This window comes from Mytilus galloprovincialis, chromosome 4 (assembly GCF_965363235.1).
Source record: "Mytilus galloprovincialis chromosome 4, xbMytGall1.hap1.1, whole genome shotgun sequence".
Lineage (NCBI taxonomy): Eukaryota > Metazoa > Mollusca > Bivalvia > Mytilida > Mytilidae > Mytilus > Mytilus galloprovincialis.
Window position 1 is genome coordinate 90,888,309 of NC_134841.1, and position 21,215 is coordinate 90,909,523.

Here is a 21,215-nt window from a genome sequence, read left to right on the forward strand (position 1 = left end):
ATTTTGGGTCTTATCAGTAATAATCTGCATGGGGACTATCTAAGACACTCATGATCTGCATGGGGACTATCTAAGACACTCATGATCTGCATGGGGACTATTTAAGACACTCATAATCTAGGTGGCAGTATTTTTAACTAATAGTCCAACTAACAACCATATGTAACAGATCTTCATAAGATAATTTCAGTCAAGTTTGGTTAGAGTTTAAAGTAGTTTCAGGCTTAAAATGAAATAACATTTTTCCAAAAAGTTTCAGTTTCAATTGTGTACCGAAATTGCTGCCATGTTTGCCAACTTATAAATATTAAATGAGATCACAGTAGACATGGTAGAGTGTCGTCAATAAATTAATCTCTTACAGTTTCATTAAAATTCCTCTTTTCCTGTAACTTAGTGTAAGTGTCAGAGTAGAACTTTGTTGAATTGGCCATTCAGAATAAAAAATTTCCTCTTGCAAAAACTATTTTTCATTCAGTTAGAAGTGACTGAAGAAACTTTTTAGAAGATCCTGGTGAAATTATAGCTTTTATTAGAATACCATATAAAATCTTAACAAGAATGTGTCCATAGTACACGGATGCCCCATCCACACTATCATTTTCTATGTCATGTGGACTGTAAAATTGGTGTCAAAACTCTTAATTTGGCTTTAAAATCAGACAGATTATTTCATAGGGGAACATGTGTATTAAAATTCAAGTTGATTGGACTTCAACTTCACCAAAACCACATTGACAAAAAAACTTTAACCTCAAGCAGGACAGACAGAGAATGGTCTAACAGACTGGCAGATGAACCAACTGACGCACAGACCAAAAAACATAATGCCACTAGGTTGGCCTAAAAGTGGTAATGATTTATAAAATGTGATATTTAAAACAAATGGTCCCTAGGTATACCGGTCAAGGTAATCAAAATATGAGTTGACACTGTGTGGTAGACTTTTACATGTAGCTAGCATAATTCATCAGCATAAGTCTTAGAATTTTGATCCATCAGTGTACAACTATCAAAAACAATTTAGACTTGTAAATTGAACTTTAAATTTCAGTATGATGATTCATAATTTATTGTTACCGGGGTAATCTATATTCCAGGAGAATGAGATAACACTAAGAATGTTTCTTATATTTGGGAGCCATCCAAAGCAATTTGGCAAAATTTATATGTTTCAAAAATAAACTTAATTCATCTTTTATATAAAAGACTTAGTCTTAAGTTGTTTATTTATAATTAAATTCTGAGTTGAAAGCTGTTGTTTATAATTAAATTATAGTCTTCAATTTATAATTTTCTAGAAGCCTTTATTTATTTATTTTAAGCTTAATCTTTTTCATCAACATCCATCAAATTACCAATTTGATAACATGTTAAATTGTTAATGGAACTTATTTTTACATTGATCAGCAGTATATATCATTAAACAAATGATACCAGAGATCTTCAGTTGTTTTTGCTGATATTTATCCACAACTTTTATTGACTCAGGTTTTTTTTTGAGCTTGAAGGAAATTGAACTGTTTTCATTGTATATCCTTGAAAATCAAAATTTGTGCTAATTGTCAGGTCATTGTTAGAGCTATGATTCATTGCAGTAATGGTTTATAAATACTCATTTGAAATTTAATCTACAAATAGGAACAATGATTTGGGCCTTATCAAACATACTTCTTTGAGGGAAAAAAGTCTTCAAAACTGATTGCTTATCTAGGGTCACCTATATAGAGGCTAGTATAAAGAAGGTTTTGATTCATTCTTTTTTGGTTAATTCTAATTAACACATATAAACATAATCTTTTCAAGCTGGCCACATTTTGCAAGTCAGTTAAATATTTTCATTACAAGATTATGTTTTAGACAGTATTGAAAACAGAATTTTAACTTTTTAATAAACCTGTAAACACAATTACTATAATCCTCAACATACCTCATCACAAAGTTCCTCATCAGATATGGTGCCCTGAGACAATATGGATGATGTCTCGGAAGAATCTATAGAATCTTCTTCATAACCGAAAAATGTCTCCTTTACACCACGAGAACTCTGAATTATAGCATAAAATAAGGTTAAAATGCATTTCCCTCCCAATGTTTAAAATATATCAGGAAAAACATTATACACAAGAGAAATAGTATTTTTTCTAGTTACCTTCAAATGAAGAAATTTCAAGGTCAAATTAAAAGAATTTAATATATTCATGAAAATAAATAGAAATGACATTGAGACATTTAGAAATATTGTACAACTATAAAGAACTCGTCTTACACAAGGAATTTTCAAATAATAAAGATGATGCTCATAATGAGATTTTCGTTGTAAAACAGGCTACATTAGCACTTACAAATCTTTATGTTGCAAAATAAGTATATTTTTCAGGTGCAAAATAAGTATATTTTTCAGGTGTTCTACTTAGTTTACTTATCATTAATTTGCTATGATAGTCATTAGCGAAAAGTGCACTTAAACAACTTTTCATATCCGATGCCATTCAGATCTTGAATAGAAGAATAAATGTTAGGTGAAGGTCATAAAAAAATCTTTGGGGAATATCAAACAATGTGAATTATGATTAGGCAATGACATAATGTATCAATACTGTAATGTCACATGGTCAAGTCCAGTCCCATCAATTTATTACTGAAATTTATACAACTAACCAACTATCCCAACATTTTGTATAATTAAAAGTAGTTTTACTTAAAATATTCTGTTTTATTTCATATTCACAACCAAAAAACATAAAGTTAATGCAAAGTGCTGATAAAAATGGCATTTTATTTTTTGATATTGACTTCATTAACTCGAATATCATCTCTCCTTGTACCAGTCACTATAATTATTTTAGACTTTAAAAGTGTAAGATAATTATATTGACTGAATATCTAAACAATATTGTAAATGTAAGTTTTTCCATAAAATTTCAAAAAACTAATGACCTTTTCTGCATTTCTATTCTGTCTTTTCTTCTTTTTTCTGTGTTGCAATAATTCAATTCTTCTGTCTTTCTCCTATAAACAAACAAACAATAATGAACAATGGACTCTCAAATTATAATGTGTATAAATATTCATTTAATGATCACTTGCTTACTTTTCACAAATATTTTTTTTAAAGTTTGAATGCAATATTTAACCTACCTTCCCCACCCTCATTTCTGCTACCCTGAATAATGTATATAAGTTACAGCACATGCTGGTCTGAGGGCAGAGACAGCTTAACTTTTTGACAATCAGTTCCAGTTTAGGACAATCTCTCCACTTGCCCTCAATTCTCATCCCTTGACTTATATATATAAACTACAGCACAAAAAAGTCATGCTATAAAAAAGAAGATGTGGTATGATTGCCAATGCGGCAACTGTCCACAAGAGACCAAAATGACACAGACATTAACAACTATAGGTCACTGTATGGCCTTCAACAATGAGCAAAGCCCATACCGCATAGTCAGCTATAAAAGGCCCCGATATGACAATGTAAAACAATTCAAACGAGAAAATTTACAGCCTTATGTATATAAAAAAATGAACGAAAAACAAATATGTAACACATAAACAAACGACAACCACTAAATTACAGACACATACATAAATAATGTGGCACAGTTAAACATGTTAGTGGGATCCCAACCCTTCCCCTAACCTAAGACAGTGGTATAACAGTACAACACAATCTCTCCACTCCCTTCCCCACCCCCATGTATTCTCCCTTGACCAATGTATATTACTTACAGCACACACTAGTCTGAGGGCAGTGACAGCTTTATTCTGGACAGTCAGTTCCAGTTTTAAATTCTCCATCTCTTGGAGTCTTATCTCCAATTCTCCATTGGTCATTTTCTCTTGGTTAATCTGCTGAGTCAACTGTTTTATTCTCTTCTTTGAGTATTCCTGCTGCTCCTTCTGTTAAATGTAAATATAAAAATACTTGATTAAATATAGTGAAAAGATACATTAATATGGTTTCCAACTTTTGCAGATTTTTAATTACATGAGAAAGACTATGTCAGGCTAATAAAATGAACTCCTCAGGCTAATAAAATGAACTCCTCAAAGTGGCCAGCGATTTGGTCATATTGGTACCAACATGATTTAAAAAGTAAAATCACAAAAATACAGAACTCTGAGGTAAATTCAAAACATAAAGTCCATCATCAAATGGCAAAAATCAAAAGCTCAAACACATCAAACAAATGGATAACAACTGTCATGTTCCCAACTTGATACAGGCAATGTAGAAAATGATGGATTGAACCTGGTTTTATATCTAGCTAAACCTCTTACTTGTATGACAGTCGCATCAATTTCCATTATATTGACAACGATGCATGAACAAAGCAAACAGACTTCCATTCTCAATTTTATCATAGGTAAAAATGTCAAACATACAGCAGTCAACATTCTATTATAGTTTTAATAACTAAAAAAAGTAATTATGCAACAAAGAAGCACAAAATGGCATATAGACCATGATACATTTTTTCTGTAAATCTATGTTTCATAAATAATGTAATTGTATTTAAACTAAGATTGCAACGCGTAGAAGGAGTGCATATCTAAGAGGGTTTGGAATGTTCTGTTTGTGTCCATTTGTTTCAATCCTCTCAAATGTTTTAAGATTTTAGGCCATCAAACCTTTGGTTTCAAGCATATCTAATGAATGTTGTTTCAGAAACATATGTTGCTAAAGTAAAAATTACATTTGTTTTTTTTTCTCATTGGCTCAGTATAGCTGCTGATGGACTATCAGTCTTCAAGGAAAGCATATGCCCAGTTGTCAGTGCATTGAAAGTGATAAATCACAAATGTTTCCTTTATAAAGTATCTAATTGTAAAAAAAATAAAGTTTCAAATCCTCAGATTAAGAAATGCTGTCCTCAAATTCTTCTAGAAACATATGACATAGACATTGTAATCATTGTAATTATCATGTATGATATCAGGACAATTGATCTTTAGAGTGGATCTTAAAGTTCTACTGGTAAAAGAATAGTAATGTTTATAATAATGAATCACATATAATGGCATTTTTATTTTATTTTGAGGTGTCAAACTCTTTCCTAAATCAAAGTCAAATTCCCCAATGTACTTGTAACAAGTTTAAGTAAACCATTAACTATTGTATATTTAATATGTTTACAATAAGTCAGTACTTTTGGGTGTATGCCATAGTCATTACCATTTTATTGTAGTCTTTAGTAATTGTTTGTATATTATCTGCTAGTTCTCTGTTCTTAGTAGTCAACTCTATATTCTTCTCCAGAAACTTTTTATTCTTTTCTTTAAAGTTTTTCAGTTTCTGTTCACAGTTTTTCAACTTCTGAAAAACATAAACTTACATGTTAGAGAATATATCTATAACCAAAACCTTTATACCGATAATTTTATCCAATATCTATCAGAAAGATCTGGTTTTGCTAAAATCTTAGAATTCAAATTAAGAGATTTTCTATTTAAAAAAGTTTCTTACCAGGCTAGGGGCGGATGGATTCAGAACAAATGGATGTATACACAATATATTTTAAGCTCTAAATTTCCCAGTTAACTGAGTTGTGAACAATAGGAATTCTCATTATCACAAAATTCATTCACAATGAAATTAACATATGATGTAAGATGACAACAGACACAGTTTCTGACTTGGACAGACACATGAACATATGGAGCCAGGGTTTAAAAATTAGTTTAATTAAAATCTAAACACTCCCCCTTTTTTCTCATTGGGAGGACAAATATTCATTTGTGAATTCATTATAGATATAGCATCTATACAAATGTTTTCGCATTTTAATATTAATTGTTAAGAGAGAATCATTAGTTATTCTTGATTACAGAACAAATCTATCTCTAGAGTCAACTTACCATGGTTGAATTTTTTACATCAAGCTCAGAACTAATTGACTCCCTTTCCTAAAAAAAAGTTATTATACTAGTATGTTACAATAAAGGATATTTATGTGTCTGACCAAAAATAAGTTTTAGTTTCAATGTGAGAGTGAAATAAAACTTGAGACTCCTTAGAGTCTTTTTTGCTTGCTTTAATCTATGTGTATCTTCAACAATGGCTTGGCCTACCACTACTCTCCAACATTTCAGACTAGTATGTTATGTATATAACTCCTGCCTCTTTTTGTTGATGTTGCCTAACAAATCATTCTTTCTGTTTGTAGAATTAGTTTATCAATCAAAGTTTTGTCAAAAATTGATAGATCTTGTCTTGCTGGTCATTTTTGCCATTTACAGACATAAATGAAAAAATCCACATTTAAGGGCAATAAATCATATAAGATGTTTTAATACAAATGAACAATAAAATAAACATTTATGCATCTTTAAGATTTTCTCCAATTATAGCACCTTTAAAGATAATTGTCAAACCTTATTTAGAAACATATATTTCAAACAAAATACCCCAATGATGATCGTGTCTAAGCTTGGTTCGAAGTGGCCCAGCAATTTCAGAGAAGAAAATTTTTGTACAAGTTAAACAGACAGACAAGAATAGCTCACTTAACATGCTTAACCCTTCCGGTCTGATGTGGTAAAAATAAAGCAGCCATTTAGAAATTTCTAAGTAAGCAGAATCTATATATTATTTGTATCTTTATCAAGATTGATGGAATACATCCAGTGGCCAGTACCTCATGCAGTTTGAGGGCAATCTTATCTCAGCTGTTTCTGTAACAATGATTACTCTAATGAATTAAAACCTACACTTTGGGAGGTTGAAGTCCTCGATTGGACTTGTGATAAAGCCATTATCCCAGAACTGCCCTGGGCAGCCATCTTATCAAGACATGATTCACATTCCAGCAATAGTTTTATTGTATTCCTGGGCAGGTCTGGGTCAGGATCATCTTCATTTCTCAGCTTTTCTATCTGAAAATAGAATGGTTCAAAAGTTCTAAATAGAAATTAAATAAAACATTAAAGCTCACACACTGAAATATATTATTTAATTAATTGTTAACATAAGAGTATGTTGACAGTTTTGTGTTATAAAGGGCTTATGGCAAGTATCAATAAAAATTATATGAAAACTTTTAAAGATGAAAATTCTGTCAAAGTCGGGTAATCCCTATGAGACAGACACATACAACTAACTGATTTTATGAACATGATGATAGATTGAGCTTCTCTTGAAAATAAAGGAAACACTTTTCCAAATCCTAAATACCCATCAGTGAAATTAAAAGTCTCCTGTTAACAAATCTAAACAATTACAAAGTACTCATAGTGAACCCAAAGTTAACATAAGCACACACATTTCATAATGATTGTATCATTTTTTAAAACTGTAATTATTAAATTAGTAAACTAATACAAGATAGACATTTACCATTTATACAGCTAACAACCACCTGTAGTTTATTCCATGAATGCATTACCCATGTAAAGGATAATCTGACATTATGTCATATATAAATGTTACCTGTATGTAAGCTCTTAAAATTGCATTGACCTTGAAAAGAGGTTGCACTCAAGATTGACAATTATAAGAATGAACAAAAAACTATGTGTGTTAAGGGTTTCATATATGAGAAGAATATGGTACTGTAGCAGGTAGTATTTCTGTGTTAGTTACATAATTATTTAAATTGAGTATATGGTAAGATCTGAAAAAGAAGAGCAAAAGATACCAATGGGACATTCAAAGTTTTAAACAAACTAACAATGCCCTGGCAAAAACAAGAAAGAAAAAAAAAAAAAAAAAAGACAAACAACAAAAGACAAACAACAGTAGACAAACTAGTATCTCAATTGTTTGTAAAACAATTGAAAGGTCTTTCCTGTAAAAGTGATGTTTTCGTAATGTACTTTGTACGACCTTTCGTTTGATATACGACAAGCATACCTTCTCAAACTTTTCGCTTTTAACACTTAATGACCTCATCCGCCTACATTTTAGAGATCGGAAGTATGATATATGAAACACAGAGTAGATGAGCTTTCATTTGATATGCGACAATGCCATGTTCTAGAAAGTTTGATTTTTGCACTTAATAACCCTATCCAACTAATTTTTGGAGGTCGGGAATTTGATATTTCAAATGTACACATCATGACATTTCATTTGATATACAACAACCCTATCTTAAAAGAAAATTTATTTTTTGCACTCAATGACCTCATCAAACCAATTATTTGGGGACATCAATTTGAAATTTGAAATGTACGCTTTATGTTCTTTCATTTGATATGCGACAACCTTACCATCTGAGAAATTTGAATGTTTGCACTTAATGACCCCACCCGTCCCCCTGGAATGAAAATGGGGTTTAAAATTTATATTTTTAAGTGGAGTTTATTAAGACCTTCAATTTGATATATCAGATGACCCCATTTGACAAAGTGCAAAAAATGATGCAATATCAACTATATAAATAGAAGTTATGAAACTTACAAAGTCAATGCAAAACTTGAAAATTTCAAATTGATTTTTTGGTGTTTTTTTCCATGGAATGTTTTTGGTATTTGGTCAAACATATAACTATGTTAACCTCTTCAATTTCTAAAACATTTTAAGTGGTAAGCTCTTGTTTATTCAGAAATACATGCCTCCGCTCGCAAAACTTCAAACTGCATTATCTCTATAACGATAATAGATATCTCAAATCTGTTAAATGATAAATGATCTACAGTTGAAGATCAACATTATAGAAAAAGAATTGGAACAAATTCAAATTTCACCAAGGTCACAATTAATCATCAAATATATGATGCAATATCAAACTTGAGAACCGGAAGTCGTAGAGACATGGGACTAGCACCATTCAACTCAGGACTACTTGACCTTTCAACTATCACAAGGTCAAGGTCATAGTAATATGTGAAGGTCAAGGTGAAATTTCATCATGACCTGACATTGACCTCAAATTGAAGGTCTTGAATTACTGATCATCTTTGCAGTTTATAGTAGGTTGATATCTGTTACCTATAAAAAGATATACACACAATACTATACTTTTAAGAATCATCCCGTCGTAACTTTTGAACAGACAGTCGGACATTTTTGGGCTTATTACATAAAAGGTAGAGCTCGTCGAGAGGAACATTTTATACGCTGTAAGTATGCAGCAAACTCTTATCGTTTTCTTAATATGCAAGCTTTAAATTGCAGCGTAATTTTTTTTTGCACTCGGTGACCTTTGACCTTGGGTGCAAATTAAAGTTCACATGAACTTAAGATTATTGGTGTAGGTCCCAAGTCTTTACGACTTCCGGTTCTCGAGATACAATTTTTCAAAAATTGTGTATATTTTTTCAGGGAAATAACTCCTTATAAGGGTTAACAACAAAATGATTGTATATGTTAATTAACATTGCCATCTGGTCCTGTACATGTTGTCGTTTTCAAATCGATTCTATCTTGAATACTTTTTGAGAAAAATGTAAAAGAAAAAAATTGCTTCAAGGGGACATAACTCTCATAGGGGATGATGAAATCCTTAGCAGCCTCATATGGTAACACATCATGATGAGATCTAACTTTTGTTCAAATAAGGTCATGATATCTTCAAAAACAACGAGGGGGGGCCATGTCGAAAAAAACCAATAAAAGGGAGATAACTTCTAAAGGGGATGATGAAATCCTCCACAGCCTCATCTGGTAATACTTCATAATGAGGTCTACCGATGGTCCATATTTGGTTTTGATAACTCCAATAGAAACGAGGGGAGGCCATGTCAAACAAATGCTGGATGAAAAAAAAAAAAAAAAAACATGCGAAAAACAATAAGGTCTTTCCTCACGGAGAGGAAAGACCTTAATCATAGACTACTGACATATATCTGTTTGTTGTACATGTTATAGTAGATTCAGACAAAACAGAGCATAGAAAACCAACCAAAGAGCAATATGAACCCAACCAAAATAGGGAGTGATCTGAGATGATTCTGAAGGGTATGCAGATCCTGCTCCTCATGTGGCATCTGTTGTGCACCTTTAAAATATTTTGCTCAAAATCTGATGGTTTAAAACTTCATAGCCAGAAATTAGTAGTGGTTTTGCTAATTAATATTCATAATATGTAAATGAGAATTGTACCATGTGATAGTACTTTGAACTGGACTGGCTTGATATCATTAAAATCTTTAAAACACGGATATTATAAGTTGCCCGTCACAGAGTCCTTATTTACAATCACTTTGATATTTCCGTAAAGTTGTCAGGCGGTCAAAATCAAAACAATGAACGGGAATTTAGTGAATTTTTCGTGCTTTCGTGAGTTTATTCTTCTTGAAATAGTGACATTTTAATTTTACGTGGGAAACCTAGAGTTCAACGACTACACATACAAGGTTTGGACTTGCTTATTCTTTGGAAATTCAAGTTTCATATTTCACCCCGGCAACCTGTTTTTGTAATGACCTTGTAAGCTAATTTTCAACACGAAGTTTGCAAATTTGACGTTTCACCCATTTTAGCCTGTATTTTATACTGCAATGTTAAAAGCCTCTCGCTTCGATTTTTAAAATAGCTCAGGAACCTGTATTTTTGCAACAACAGTCATTGTGTTTCGTTTAAATGGTGTATATTGTTGTGTATATTCATTTTCTGCCCCGGCAACCTGTCTATCACTTAAATTAAAATTAAAACAGACATTTTTTCAAAATTTCCTATCATTTTAATGTAATTTCCGTGACCCGTATCCGATTTCTTTAGTATAATATTCAATTAAGCAAAGTGGCGTTGATTTCTGGATATGTATTGATTGGCATTTTAATTCTTTACCAAGACCAATATCAAGTCTATAACTGCATCACTGGTAACAAGATAACATGTTTACTGAAGCATAACTGATCATTCTCAGAAGTTGAAGCCACAAAAACTTTGACGGACATTTTCCATGTACATTTATAGTGATAGCAAATTTTAAACTACCAATATCAGCTAGCAGTTAGATGTTATAAGTGCTTACAACCTCCATCTGATCAATAATCATTATCAAGCTGCAAAACATTGCAGGGGTTGACACTAACTTTTGTAAGCACTAGCCCGCAGGGCTAGTAAAAATCATATTCAACTAGCCCTGTTCTGTGTCAGGTAGCCCGGTGAGTGTGCCAACGGCCCACGAGTGAGCTGGCCGTAGGCCAGCGAACTTGCTAGGGGGGTCTGGGGGCATGCCCCCCCAGAAATTTTTTGAAATTTAGATGCAAAATCCTGCATTCTGAGGCCTTTTAAGAAGATGTTTTCAGTCTGAAAAATAACTATTTCATACTTGTCATCTTCATAAAAAAATGAAAAAAAATGAACACCAAAGAAATCTAACGGCAGGAATTTGTTTGTCAAAACTTGCATTTTTACTGTTAATGAATTGATTAAAACATTTCAATGATTGCTAAATTATTTCCCTTTTTTAGGGACAGAAAAAAATAGCTACACTATGAAAAATTGTCCCTTGTGACATATTTTTATAAAACATCCATGAAATTATGTCCAAGCACTTGGGACAATTTTTCACTAAGGGGGACACTATTTTATAGTTTAAAAATGTGATATTCTGTCCCTGAACGAAATTTCACAAATGAATTGTGAAATATAGTTCAAGAAGACACAATTTCATGGGAAACTTTTTTTGCTTACAAAAAACTCAGTTTTTTGCTTACAAAAAACTCATAAAATAAAATAATCAAATTAAAAAAAACCAATGTTTTTGATTAATTTTATTTACATAAATAAGTTGACTTGTCCCCTATTTTACTTTTGGTTTCTGATGCGGAGTCTTCATGTTCCAACTGATTTGTCTCTAGTCCGAGATTACTCTGACGTCCAACGACTGTTTTGCCAGACACGCTAGGGCCGTGGGACGAGCTCTGACGTCCCACGGCCCCAGCTTGTCTGGCAAAACAGCCGTTAGACGTCAGAGTAATTTGTCTCATGACGAGTTTTAACCTTGTTCTCGTTAATGCATTATGACATGCATACATCCCGATACGTGCAATGGACGCTTTTTGATACCAATGGCTTAGTCTTGTTATCATCATCACCCCTCAGCTCTCAAAAAGAAGCTAATCGCATTTAATATTATTAATACCGGAAATTTACTTTCGTTTCAGTCCATTGCAACTGTAATGATAAATCCCGAGCAATACGAAATGAATTATGACGACATGACAAACGCTAATTCGATAAAGACAGATTTGTTCGAAAAGTTTTCATCACCACGTGTACCTTTGGAGTAAAGGAAAATTTCAACAGGGAACCTTTCAATGCTCTATTTTAAGAACGAAAGGACATTTCCAATTTAAACTATTTACGCGACGACTATGTAATAAGGATAAACTATGCACACGATTTATCAGGATCTCTGATGTGATTAATGATAAAATATAATAAAATCAAAATGTATATGTATATGCAGTTTAATTATTGTTTATTTCAAAACGGGTAATCTTGAAACGTGGTGCATTCTTACTTTAAGGGCCGAGTAATCTTAGGCCGAGTTGACTATATATGGCGACTGGTTTACGGTAGAAATTTTACCCTCCAGTATCTGTATCTGTATGTAAATAAAGAGATCGTGGAACCAGTGTAGACAACATTCGACGAAGTTGTCAGATATGACCAGCGTTTGGACTGTACTTTGCCGAAAGTACAACAGATTGATGTTCAATGACAAATAAATTTACTAGCCCCTCGGGCTACCGCGCCACGGACATTTACTAGCCCGACACAAAAGTTACTAGTCTCGGGCTAGCGGGCTAGCGTTAGTGTCGAACCCTGCATTGTATGCACCCCAAAACTATTCTTTTAACTCAATTCAGTTAACCTACATGTATGAAAATTATATATATTCCTCCAAGATAATTTCACCCATATATACAGCTTAAAAGTATCAACTTCTAAAGTTCTGCATAGAAACTCAGAAACGGATACCATGCCCCACAACTTTGATTATTTATACTCTTTAAAATGCTGCATGGGCAGGCAGGGTTATGTTCTTTATCCTTAAATACTTATAGTCAGATAGTGTTCTTCAGCTGTGTAAAGTTTCACCATTATCTGTTCAGCTTGTTAGAAGCTGTCCTTGAAAGGCACATGGATATAAAAACCGACAGACTGAAAGATTACTATATATGCTCCAAATTTTTAGAATAAAAAGTATATTTTCCTACCAGGTATGGGCTCATAGTAGCTCAAGAATGACAAAGAACCATTTTGGTATGGAAAGAATATTTATATACATGTACATGTATGTTAATAGGAGTTTCTATTTGGTAAATGATTGTTAATATTTACATCACACTTATATTCAACAATAGGAGTGTCATTATACACTACATGTACATTTACAAGAAAAAGAAAGAGTACATGTATATATTTAATATACATGAAGCTTTGACTAAAATCACATGACTATATATATTTCGATAATTAAAGTTATTTTTTTTGAGAGAGAAAATTGTCCTCAAAAATCAAAACTTCCTTAGAATTATATAATGTTGTTTCAAACATATGTATCTTTATTCTCCCTGTTAAACTGTTTTCACTTAACAAATAAAAAGTTATTTTTAGACATTAAAAATTTAAAGAAACTTACAATAGCGATAAGATGTCCCAATGTACTATAAATAGGTCTCACATGACACTCGTCATAGCCTTCAGAATGACACAGTTCCATACCACCATAACAGAGGGGTGTTGACTTCAGCAGGGTTTTGTTCTTACTGACGAAAAATCACAAACTTTGGCACAAAATCAGATTGCCATGGAGAGAAGAGGATAAAAAAATACTTGGCTATAAAATAAACAGTTTTAGGAATTTGGCAGTTAATTGTATATGATGCTCATGCACTCACAGGAGGCAGAATAATGGAATTAATTTAACTAATTATAACTTACATACACTGCATAAATTTTCTTTATTCCTTTCACTCTTTTCATTAGAATTATAACAGGCACCTAACAGGGGGAATTTGTATTTTTTCTAAAAATTAAAATCATGGATAAAAAAAATAATTTTATAGTAATGATAATTTAACTAGACTAAAATGTTCAATTATGGTTAAACTGTTTGGTGAATTCATAAAGTCAAAATCTAATTGTATTCTATTTTCCTATAATTTTCTCAAATGTTCCCCACTGGATACCTCCCAGTATGATGCAGACTGTTTCATCTGTTACTGTTGAGTGTGTGTTTTTGCAATAGTCTGATATTCAAGTTGATTAACAATTAATCATGACAGATTTATCACTGATTACTTCTTCTTCAAAAGTCAGTTTAAATATATTTTCTACTTCTACCATGTTTAATGGACTTTAGAAGTATTAAAGCAAAATGCCTTAATTTTATATTGAGTAAAATGCCATAATTTTATATTTAACTTTTTAACCTATATTATACAAAAGAGGCATATAAAAAAGAAACAAAAGAACTATTAAAGTAATGTAGATTATACATAGTACATTTATGCAAGGATTTATAAACTCTATTAATTAATAAAAAGTACATGTACATTTTTTGTACAATTTTGATTTGATTTTCATCATTTTCTATTTTAAAGGTTTTAAATTCTTATAAATAATTTTCAACACTATGGTTATTTTTATAATGTTATGTAATAATAATTTGCCTGCCAGAAACAGATGTTAAAATGACTAATAATTAAATTACATAGCGCTATCATTAGGACAATCTTTATGTCATAGGAAATAAATGAATGATTCACATTGTCAGAACAAAGAAATAATGGAATTTCAAGGAACTTTAGAAAAGATATTCACATTTTTTCTTTATATGAAAGACTTCATTTTTCTTAAGTTTTTTTTTAATAGCTGGACAATTGAGACTAACTACTTTAAATCTTGCATTCACAAAAATACAAATTATTTTAAAAATGTTCATGTCATACCTCTTAACAAATTGTCAAATCTTGGCTGGTCCTTTTTCATTTCTTAATGATTTTATGTTGTTATTTTCATTTTTCTTTAAATACAAAGTCATATCGGAATACTTTGAATTGCTCTAGTGGTAACAAAATAATATATAGCACAATATTTTGCCGGAGCCTCCTAAAAAAGTTAATTGGTGAATAAAATTCAAACTTTTTAATGTGCACACATTATTTCCATGTTGAGCTCTATAGAAAGAACCAAATGATTATTATGGGGTGAAATAAGCAACCAAAATATTTTCTTACAAAGAATTTGAAAAACAAGTCTGGTAACTTGGTTTAAGCTTGTCCACATTCTGAAGGACCAAATGTTATGTAATCACTATAATAAATATTTGTGAATATAGGTAAATATTCACATATGGGACTATAGTCTAAAGTTGTTACCAATTCACACATTGTTACAATGATGAGGCGGGGCAGGACCTTTTACGGGACATCAGGATTTATGTTTTTTTAAGCTCGGGATTTCGTGATTTTATACTTTCGGGATTTCGGAATTCTTTCGGGTTGTCCGGATTTAAATTTCTTTAAATTCGGGACTTCTAGATTTCATGTTTTTAAGCCCGGGATTACGGGATTAGGACCCTTTCGACCCGATCTACCCGACACATGTCATTTACCTCAGCATTTACACACTGTTAAATGTTAAAATTAACTTTTCCAGCCAAAATGCACACCGGATGTCTCAAAACTAAATTTAAAATGGTTCACGTATTTGAATTACCGGATCTATTATTGAGATTGGTTGATTGTTTTATTCAGTGTACTGTGAATCATTGTAACTAGGACATAGGAAATGTTCTTTAGCCGTGCTCCTTTTTTTTCCAAAATCAGTTGATTATTTGTTTTCTATTATTTTAAATCGTTTGAACATTCAGTTGTATAGGCCGTGGATACGAGGTGGATTCACGGTCAGGGCCGTAACTAGCTTCTTTTAAAAGTGAGGCAAAATATATTCGCCGAGCGAAGCGAGGCGAAGGGTCTGGAGGCCGCTCAAGACCCCCAAAGAAGCTCTGGAAAAAAATGACGCAAAATCGTGCATTCTGACCGTTTCCCGGACTCTTTCTTACTCTGAAACGCAATTAATTGTTAGCTATTTTTTCGACAATATTCTGGTCTCAAAGCAAAATATATAGATTCATTGTAAATAAAAACTTTTAGGTTGAAGGGACAACATCAAAAGACCGATATGTAGGATAAAGCAAAAATCGTAATTCTCATAATCATTTTAATACCAGATCTGTTCTTGTCTTGTCTTGTATTGTGTTTAGACTTTGGAGAATTTTTTTTGACTGAATTTAGATATAGTGACAGTGCAGTATTATACTTTAAGTACCACTTAAGTCGACATTAGGGACCATCTTGACTTTGTTTTATGGTATTAATGATTATTTCATTGCTGAAGACCCTCAGGCCAGCGACTATCAAGATGAAGAACGGGGATAAAAACCCTGATCATAGATAATTTGTATTTTTTCTATGTATTGACTTTGTGTGCGATTAAGTCCCGTGCACGTTAACTCCATATTCCTTTATTTTGTTTTAAAGGGTATGAACACGACTTAATTGCAAGCGGGTACAGATAAGACACATAACTACAAACCGTATATAGACCATCAACACTGAAAACTAAAAGTAAATTAGAAACATAGATCACGAAAAACATGCAGGGGCGACATCAGAGAGTGAAGAGAACTTGCTTCTTGCAAGACACTCGCCGTCAACAATTTGATATGAAGACAAGCTTTTGTCTCAATTTTTTTTTTTTTTTTTTTTTCAAATTTCAAACATGAGGCATTTGCCTCATTTGCCTCCATGTAGTTACGGCCCTGACGGTACTGACTTTAATACAAGTTGATTCTTTGTATAACGAGTTAACAGTGTAAACAAACATGTCCCCTACTTGAAAAAAAAACACCAGGGGAAAACAAACACGATAGATAGATCAGGGGTATATTAAACGACGAAAGGGCTGTCTGACGAAGAACAGAAAAGGGCTACCATGGGAAAGAAATTTTGGTATACATCAAGTCCAGGAAAACTGAAAGCATACAGTAGTCAACATATTAACTTATTCAAAATTCTGACCAAATTGCCAATTAAATCAAATTGTTCAACTGGTCAGAAATTTGAACTAACTGCTGTAGTTTTCTACAGTCAAGTCATGAAAGTGCAAGGTGATAAAAAAAACATACTTACAATCCTATAAGACTTTTACTCCACTTTAATGATGTTGTGACAAAATCAGTCTATCAGTTTGTATAGGTATATTATAGTCATTTCCATGCTGAAGGAAGTGTTATTATAAAGTGTCCGAACTAAGCTTTCATATATATAGTATTCTATATTCATAAGAATCAGACATTATGTGAATTAAAACATTTCATATTCAGTAAAATATGTGTAAAACTGCAATATGTTTGCAATGTTTGTAGGAAGTTTCCATGGGGAAATAATCATTTTTTTTTCTCATAAGTTTTTATTCAAAAGAATAATATTTTAGGTTATCTCCCCATGGAAACTTATCAATGACATATTGTTATTTTACACATATTTTACTGATTATGAAATGTTTTAATTCACATAATTAATGTCTCACATTCTTATGAATATAAAATACCTTTAGAAAGAAAAACTATATGAAAGCTTAGTTTGGACATTTTTATATATATATAGCAATTCAAAATAATAACAGTTCCTTCAGCATGGAAATGACTGTAATATACCTATACAACCTGATAGACTAATTTTGTCAAGCCGACCGTGCAAGGGCTGTATAGCCAGTCAAGGTCGTTAAAAACTTCCATATATATATATAATTTTGTCATATCATCATTAACCCTTTAACCCACAATCCCGCCTGTAGGCGTGATGGTGACAACCATTCTTTGATGGCCCGTATGACCGTCCACACCTTTTTTGAACTGCCCAACCGGAACTGTTATGAGATATAAATTGTTAGTTGGATGGAGAGTTGTCTCATTGGCACTCATATCACATCTTCCTATATCTATTGACACATCTGTGTCATCTCAGCTATCCTTCACTAAAATATCGTCATTTGAGCTTTATGGACCAGCATTAGATTGTAATTTAGGTTGGATTTGTCGGTCCGACATCTCTGCTTGATCAGGATTCGTTACTATCAAAGATCCCTCTGCCTCTACATCAACCCCTACCACCACGCCTGTTCTAGTAGATTTTGGTGGCATGACGGTTTTGTTTCCGAGAAATCTACGTATTAATCAGAAATAAAAGGAATGGAATTGTATTGATATGGACCACGATGTTGACGTTATTGCTGAGAACGTAGTAAAATCGCTGTATGAACGTAGTTTAATCGTGCTAAGAACGTGCTATAATCGCAGTAGAAGCGTGGTAAGATCAAGACGCAGTCGGATAACTCGTGGTATTTTGAACGTAGTGAGAACGTAGAAAGATCTTTATAAGCGTAATAAGGTCGCAGAAAAAGCGCGGTGAGAACTCGGTACAATCGTAGCGGAATCGTTGTAGAAGCGTAATGAGGACGTAGTAGCATCGCGAAAGTAATGAGAATTTACATTTTCATGCCGCTCATACCGCGACCTCTCCCCGGTCTGAGTTATTTTAGATCGCGGTGAGCGTGATGCGATCGTGGTCTAGTGGGACTGGGGCTTAAAACTTGTGTCTTGACTGTGAACAAAATATAATGATTTCAATATGGTAGACATCTTCATCATTTAAGTCAAGACTGCGACCTTGGGTTGTCAAGAATTTATTAGATCATATGAATGGATAAATATTGCCAAACACAGCATATAAGTCTGAGCCTGTCCATTTTCTTCTTGTTTGTTCAATCTTTGAAGTACAGAACACATTTTATACTCTTGCCATATGAGATGCCCAAAATATCTAAAATATGGCTCATTTATGACAAAAATGACGCGATGACTTACGCTATATATAGTATGTTTTAGTACTAATGTCTTTCATTTTTTTGCTGATGTGCTTTGTCTATAAGCCCTTTGTGCTTCTTTGTTACATATTTGTGTTTTTGTAGTGATTAAGATTATAATACAATGTTGACTGCTATACCCCTAAAATCTTACTTATTATGTCTGTTTGTGTTGTTTACACATCGTTCTTATATAATGGAATTTTATGCGGCTGTCAAACAAGTGAGAGGTTTAGCTAGCTATAAAACCAGGTTGAATCCACCATTTTCTACACAATAAAAGGCCTGAACCAAGTCAGGAATGTTACAGTTGTTATCCATTCGTTTTATGTGTTTGAGGTTTGACTTTGCCATTTGATTAGGGACTTTTCGTTTTGAATTTTCGTCGGATTTCAGTATTTCGGGAATTTACTTTAAACAGATTGATGAACATCATAGTTTGAGAGGAAAACATGATCGTTTCCCCATGACTGTCACTCGCTTGTTGACACCACATATCTATCTGTCTCTGTCAGTGTTCGCATATTGTTGTCAATCGAATAGAATTCAATGCGACTGTTATACGTAAGAGCAGTTTAGAGCTATAAAACCAGGTAGCATACCTGTTTTTCTTTTTATAAGTTAATGCCTGTACCAAGTCAGAAATATGACAGTTTTTTTCCATCGTTTGGTGTGTTTGAGCTTAATTTTTTTCTATTTGATACTAGTAGTGGACTTTCGTTTTATATTTTTCTGGAGGTTCGGTATTTTTGTTATACTTTTTTTTAACACCCCGTTGTTACGCCATATTCATTGAGGCGGTTATTAAAATTCAATAAACCTTAACACAAATTAAACAGCGTCAATGTATCAGAAGAGGTTGAAAAAACCTTCTTTTGTTAATGTGCTTTGTCTACATGCCTTTTTATATTTCTTTGTTACATATTTGTTTGTATTTACAGTGATTAAGATTATAACACAATGTTGACTGCTGTACCAATATTTTTTACATTTTTACCTCATATGTCTGTTTATAGTTTAGTTCAGACATTGTTGTAAATATAATGGAGTTGCATGTGACTGTCATTTAAGTCAGAGGTATAGCTAACGTTAAAACCAGGTTTAATCCACCGTTTTCTACATAAGAAAATGCCTTTACCAAGTAAGGAATATAACAGTTGTTGTCCATTCGTTTGATGTGATTGAGCTTTTGACTTTCCCATTCGAGTACGGACTTTCCGTTTTGAACATTCCTCGGAATTAGGTATCTTTGTTATATTAAATAACTATTTACAAGGCTCGTGTGAATGAATATGAGTCAGTTAAACATGATTTCAGCCAATTCAAATGTCCTTCTGGATTGGCTATCAGCTTTGGTGTATGTTGATGATGTCTATTGTTAAACTATAACTTCCACGTGTTACTGGACCAAATAAGAGAGTAATGTCATTGTGGTCTACCGGTACCTGTAAAGAACATTTGACATTGACACTGTTTTATCATATTAATTAAAATGCACTACTTGAACACTTGAGATCACGATGTCCTAATTAAAGAACTATAACACATAATGTGTTTCCTAAATTAGTAAAACCACAATTTTCTACATGTCTTTGATTTAACTACAACAGAAAATAAGTTACAGTAAATAAAGGCAACAGTAGTATACCGCTGTTCAAAACTCATAAATCCATGGATAAATAACAAAATAGTGGTAACAAACTAAAACTGAGGGAAACGCATTAAATATAAGAGAACAAGATATGATATGTAACACATCATATCGTGATGTCACAGTGTTAGAACTGTACAAAAGACTTGCTATCACCATGGTTAAACTTCAACTTAAACATGTAACTGCATATAATACTTGAGATCATCATAGTTATCATGTGTGGTAGCTGAACATACTGTACAACTGTATGACTTTATTATCCTTATCCTCATGAGTTATCAGACTACCAGGGGTCTTTTTCGTTTTGACACTGTTTCATGCCAGCTTTAAACACATATCTACTAGATTAAGGCAGACAATACTATGTTTCTCTTTTCAATTTGATATATTGTAAAACTGTTGAAAGAAGTTTTTTAAGTTTTACTTTTTTTGCATATGTTTATCAGAAAAGTAGCAAAAAGCTAAACTTACATGTTTATGTCTGTTTTGTTCACGCATCGTTGTAAAAATAACGGAATTTGATGAGACTGTCATACAAGTGAGAGATTTAGCGCTTTAAAACCAGGTTCAATCCACCATTTTCTACATTTGAAAATGCCTGTACCAAGTCAGGAATACGACAGTTGTTGTCCATTCGTTTGATGTGTTTTATAATTTGATTTTGCCGTTTGATTGGGGACTTTCCGTCTTGAATATTCACCGGAGTTCAGTATTTCTTTATTTT

General features: G+C 32.6%; 1 protein-coding gene across 5 annotated transcripts in view; it reads right to left on the reverse strand.

The window, feature by feature from the left end:
• LOC143073368 (uncharacterized) overlaps window positions 1-13,700 on the reverse strand; it is an 85,942-nt gene extending 72,242 nt beyond the window's left edge. For 3 of the 5 annotated variants that reach the window (XM_076248857.1, XM_076248855.1, XM_076248856.1), the window contains exons 1-7: window positions 13,547-13,699; window positions 6,717-6,881; window positions 5,865-5,912; window positions 5,182-5,322; window positions 3,735-3,905; window positions 2,941-3,012; window positions 1,931-2,047 (exon numbers count right to left, since the gene is read on the reverse strand). In XM_076248857.1, coding sequence (XP_076104972.1) covers window positions 1,931-2,047; window positions 2,941-3,012; window positions 3,735-3,905; window positions 5,182-5,322; window positions 5,865-5,912; window positions 6,717-6,881; window positions 13,547-13,627 — 795 coding nt within the window. In that variant the 5' untranslated portion in view covers window positions 13,628-13,699. Of the gene's footprint in view, window positions 1-1,930; window positions 2,048-2,940; window positions 3,013-3,734; window positions 3,906-5,181; window positions 5,323-5,864; window positions 5,913-6,716; window positions 6,882-13,546 lie in introns of all 5 variants that reach the window. The other 2 variants (XM_076248854.1, XM_076248853.1) reach the window with 1 other exon arrangement.
• Between the last annotated feature and the right edge of the window lie 7,515 nt (window positions 13,701-21,215).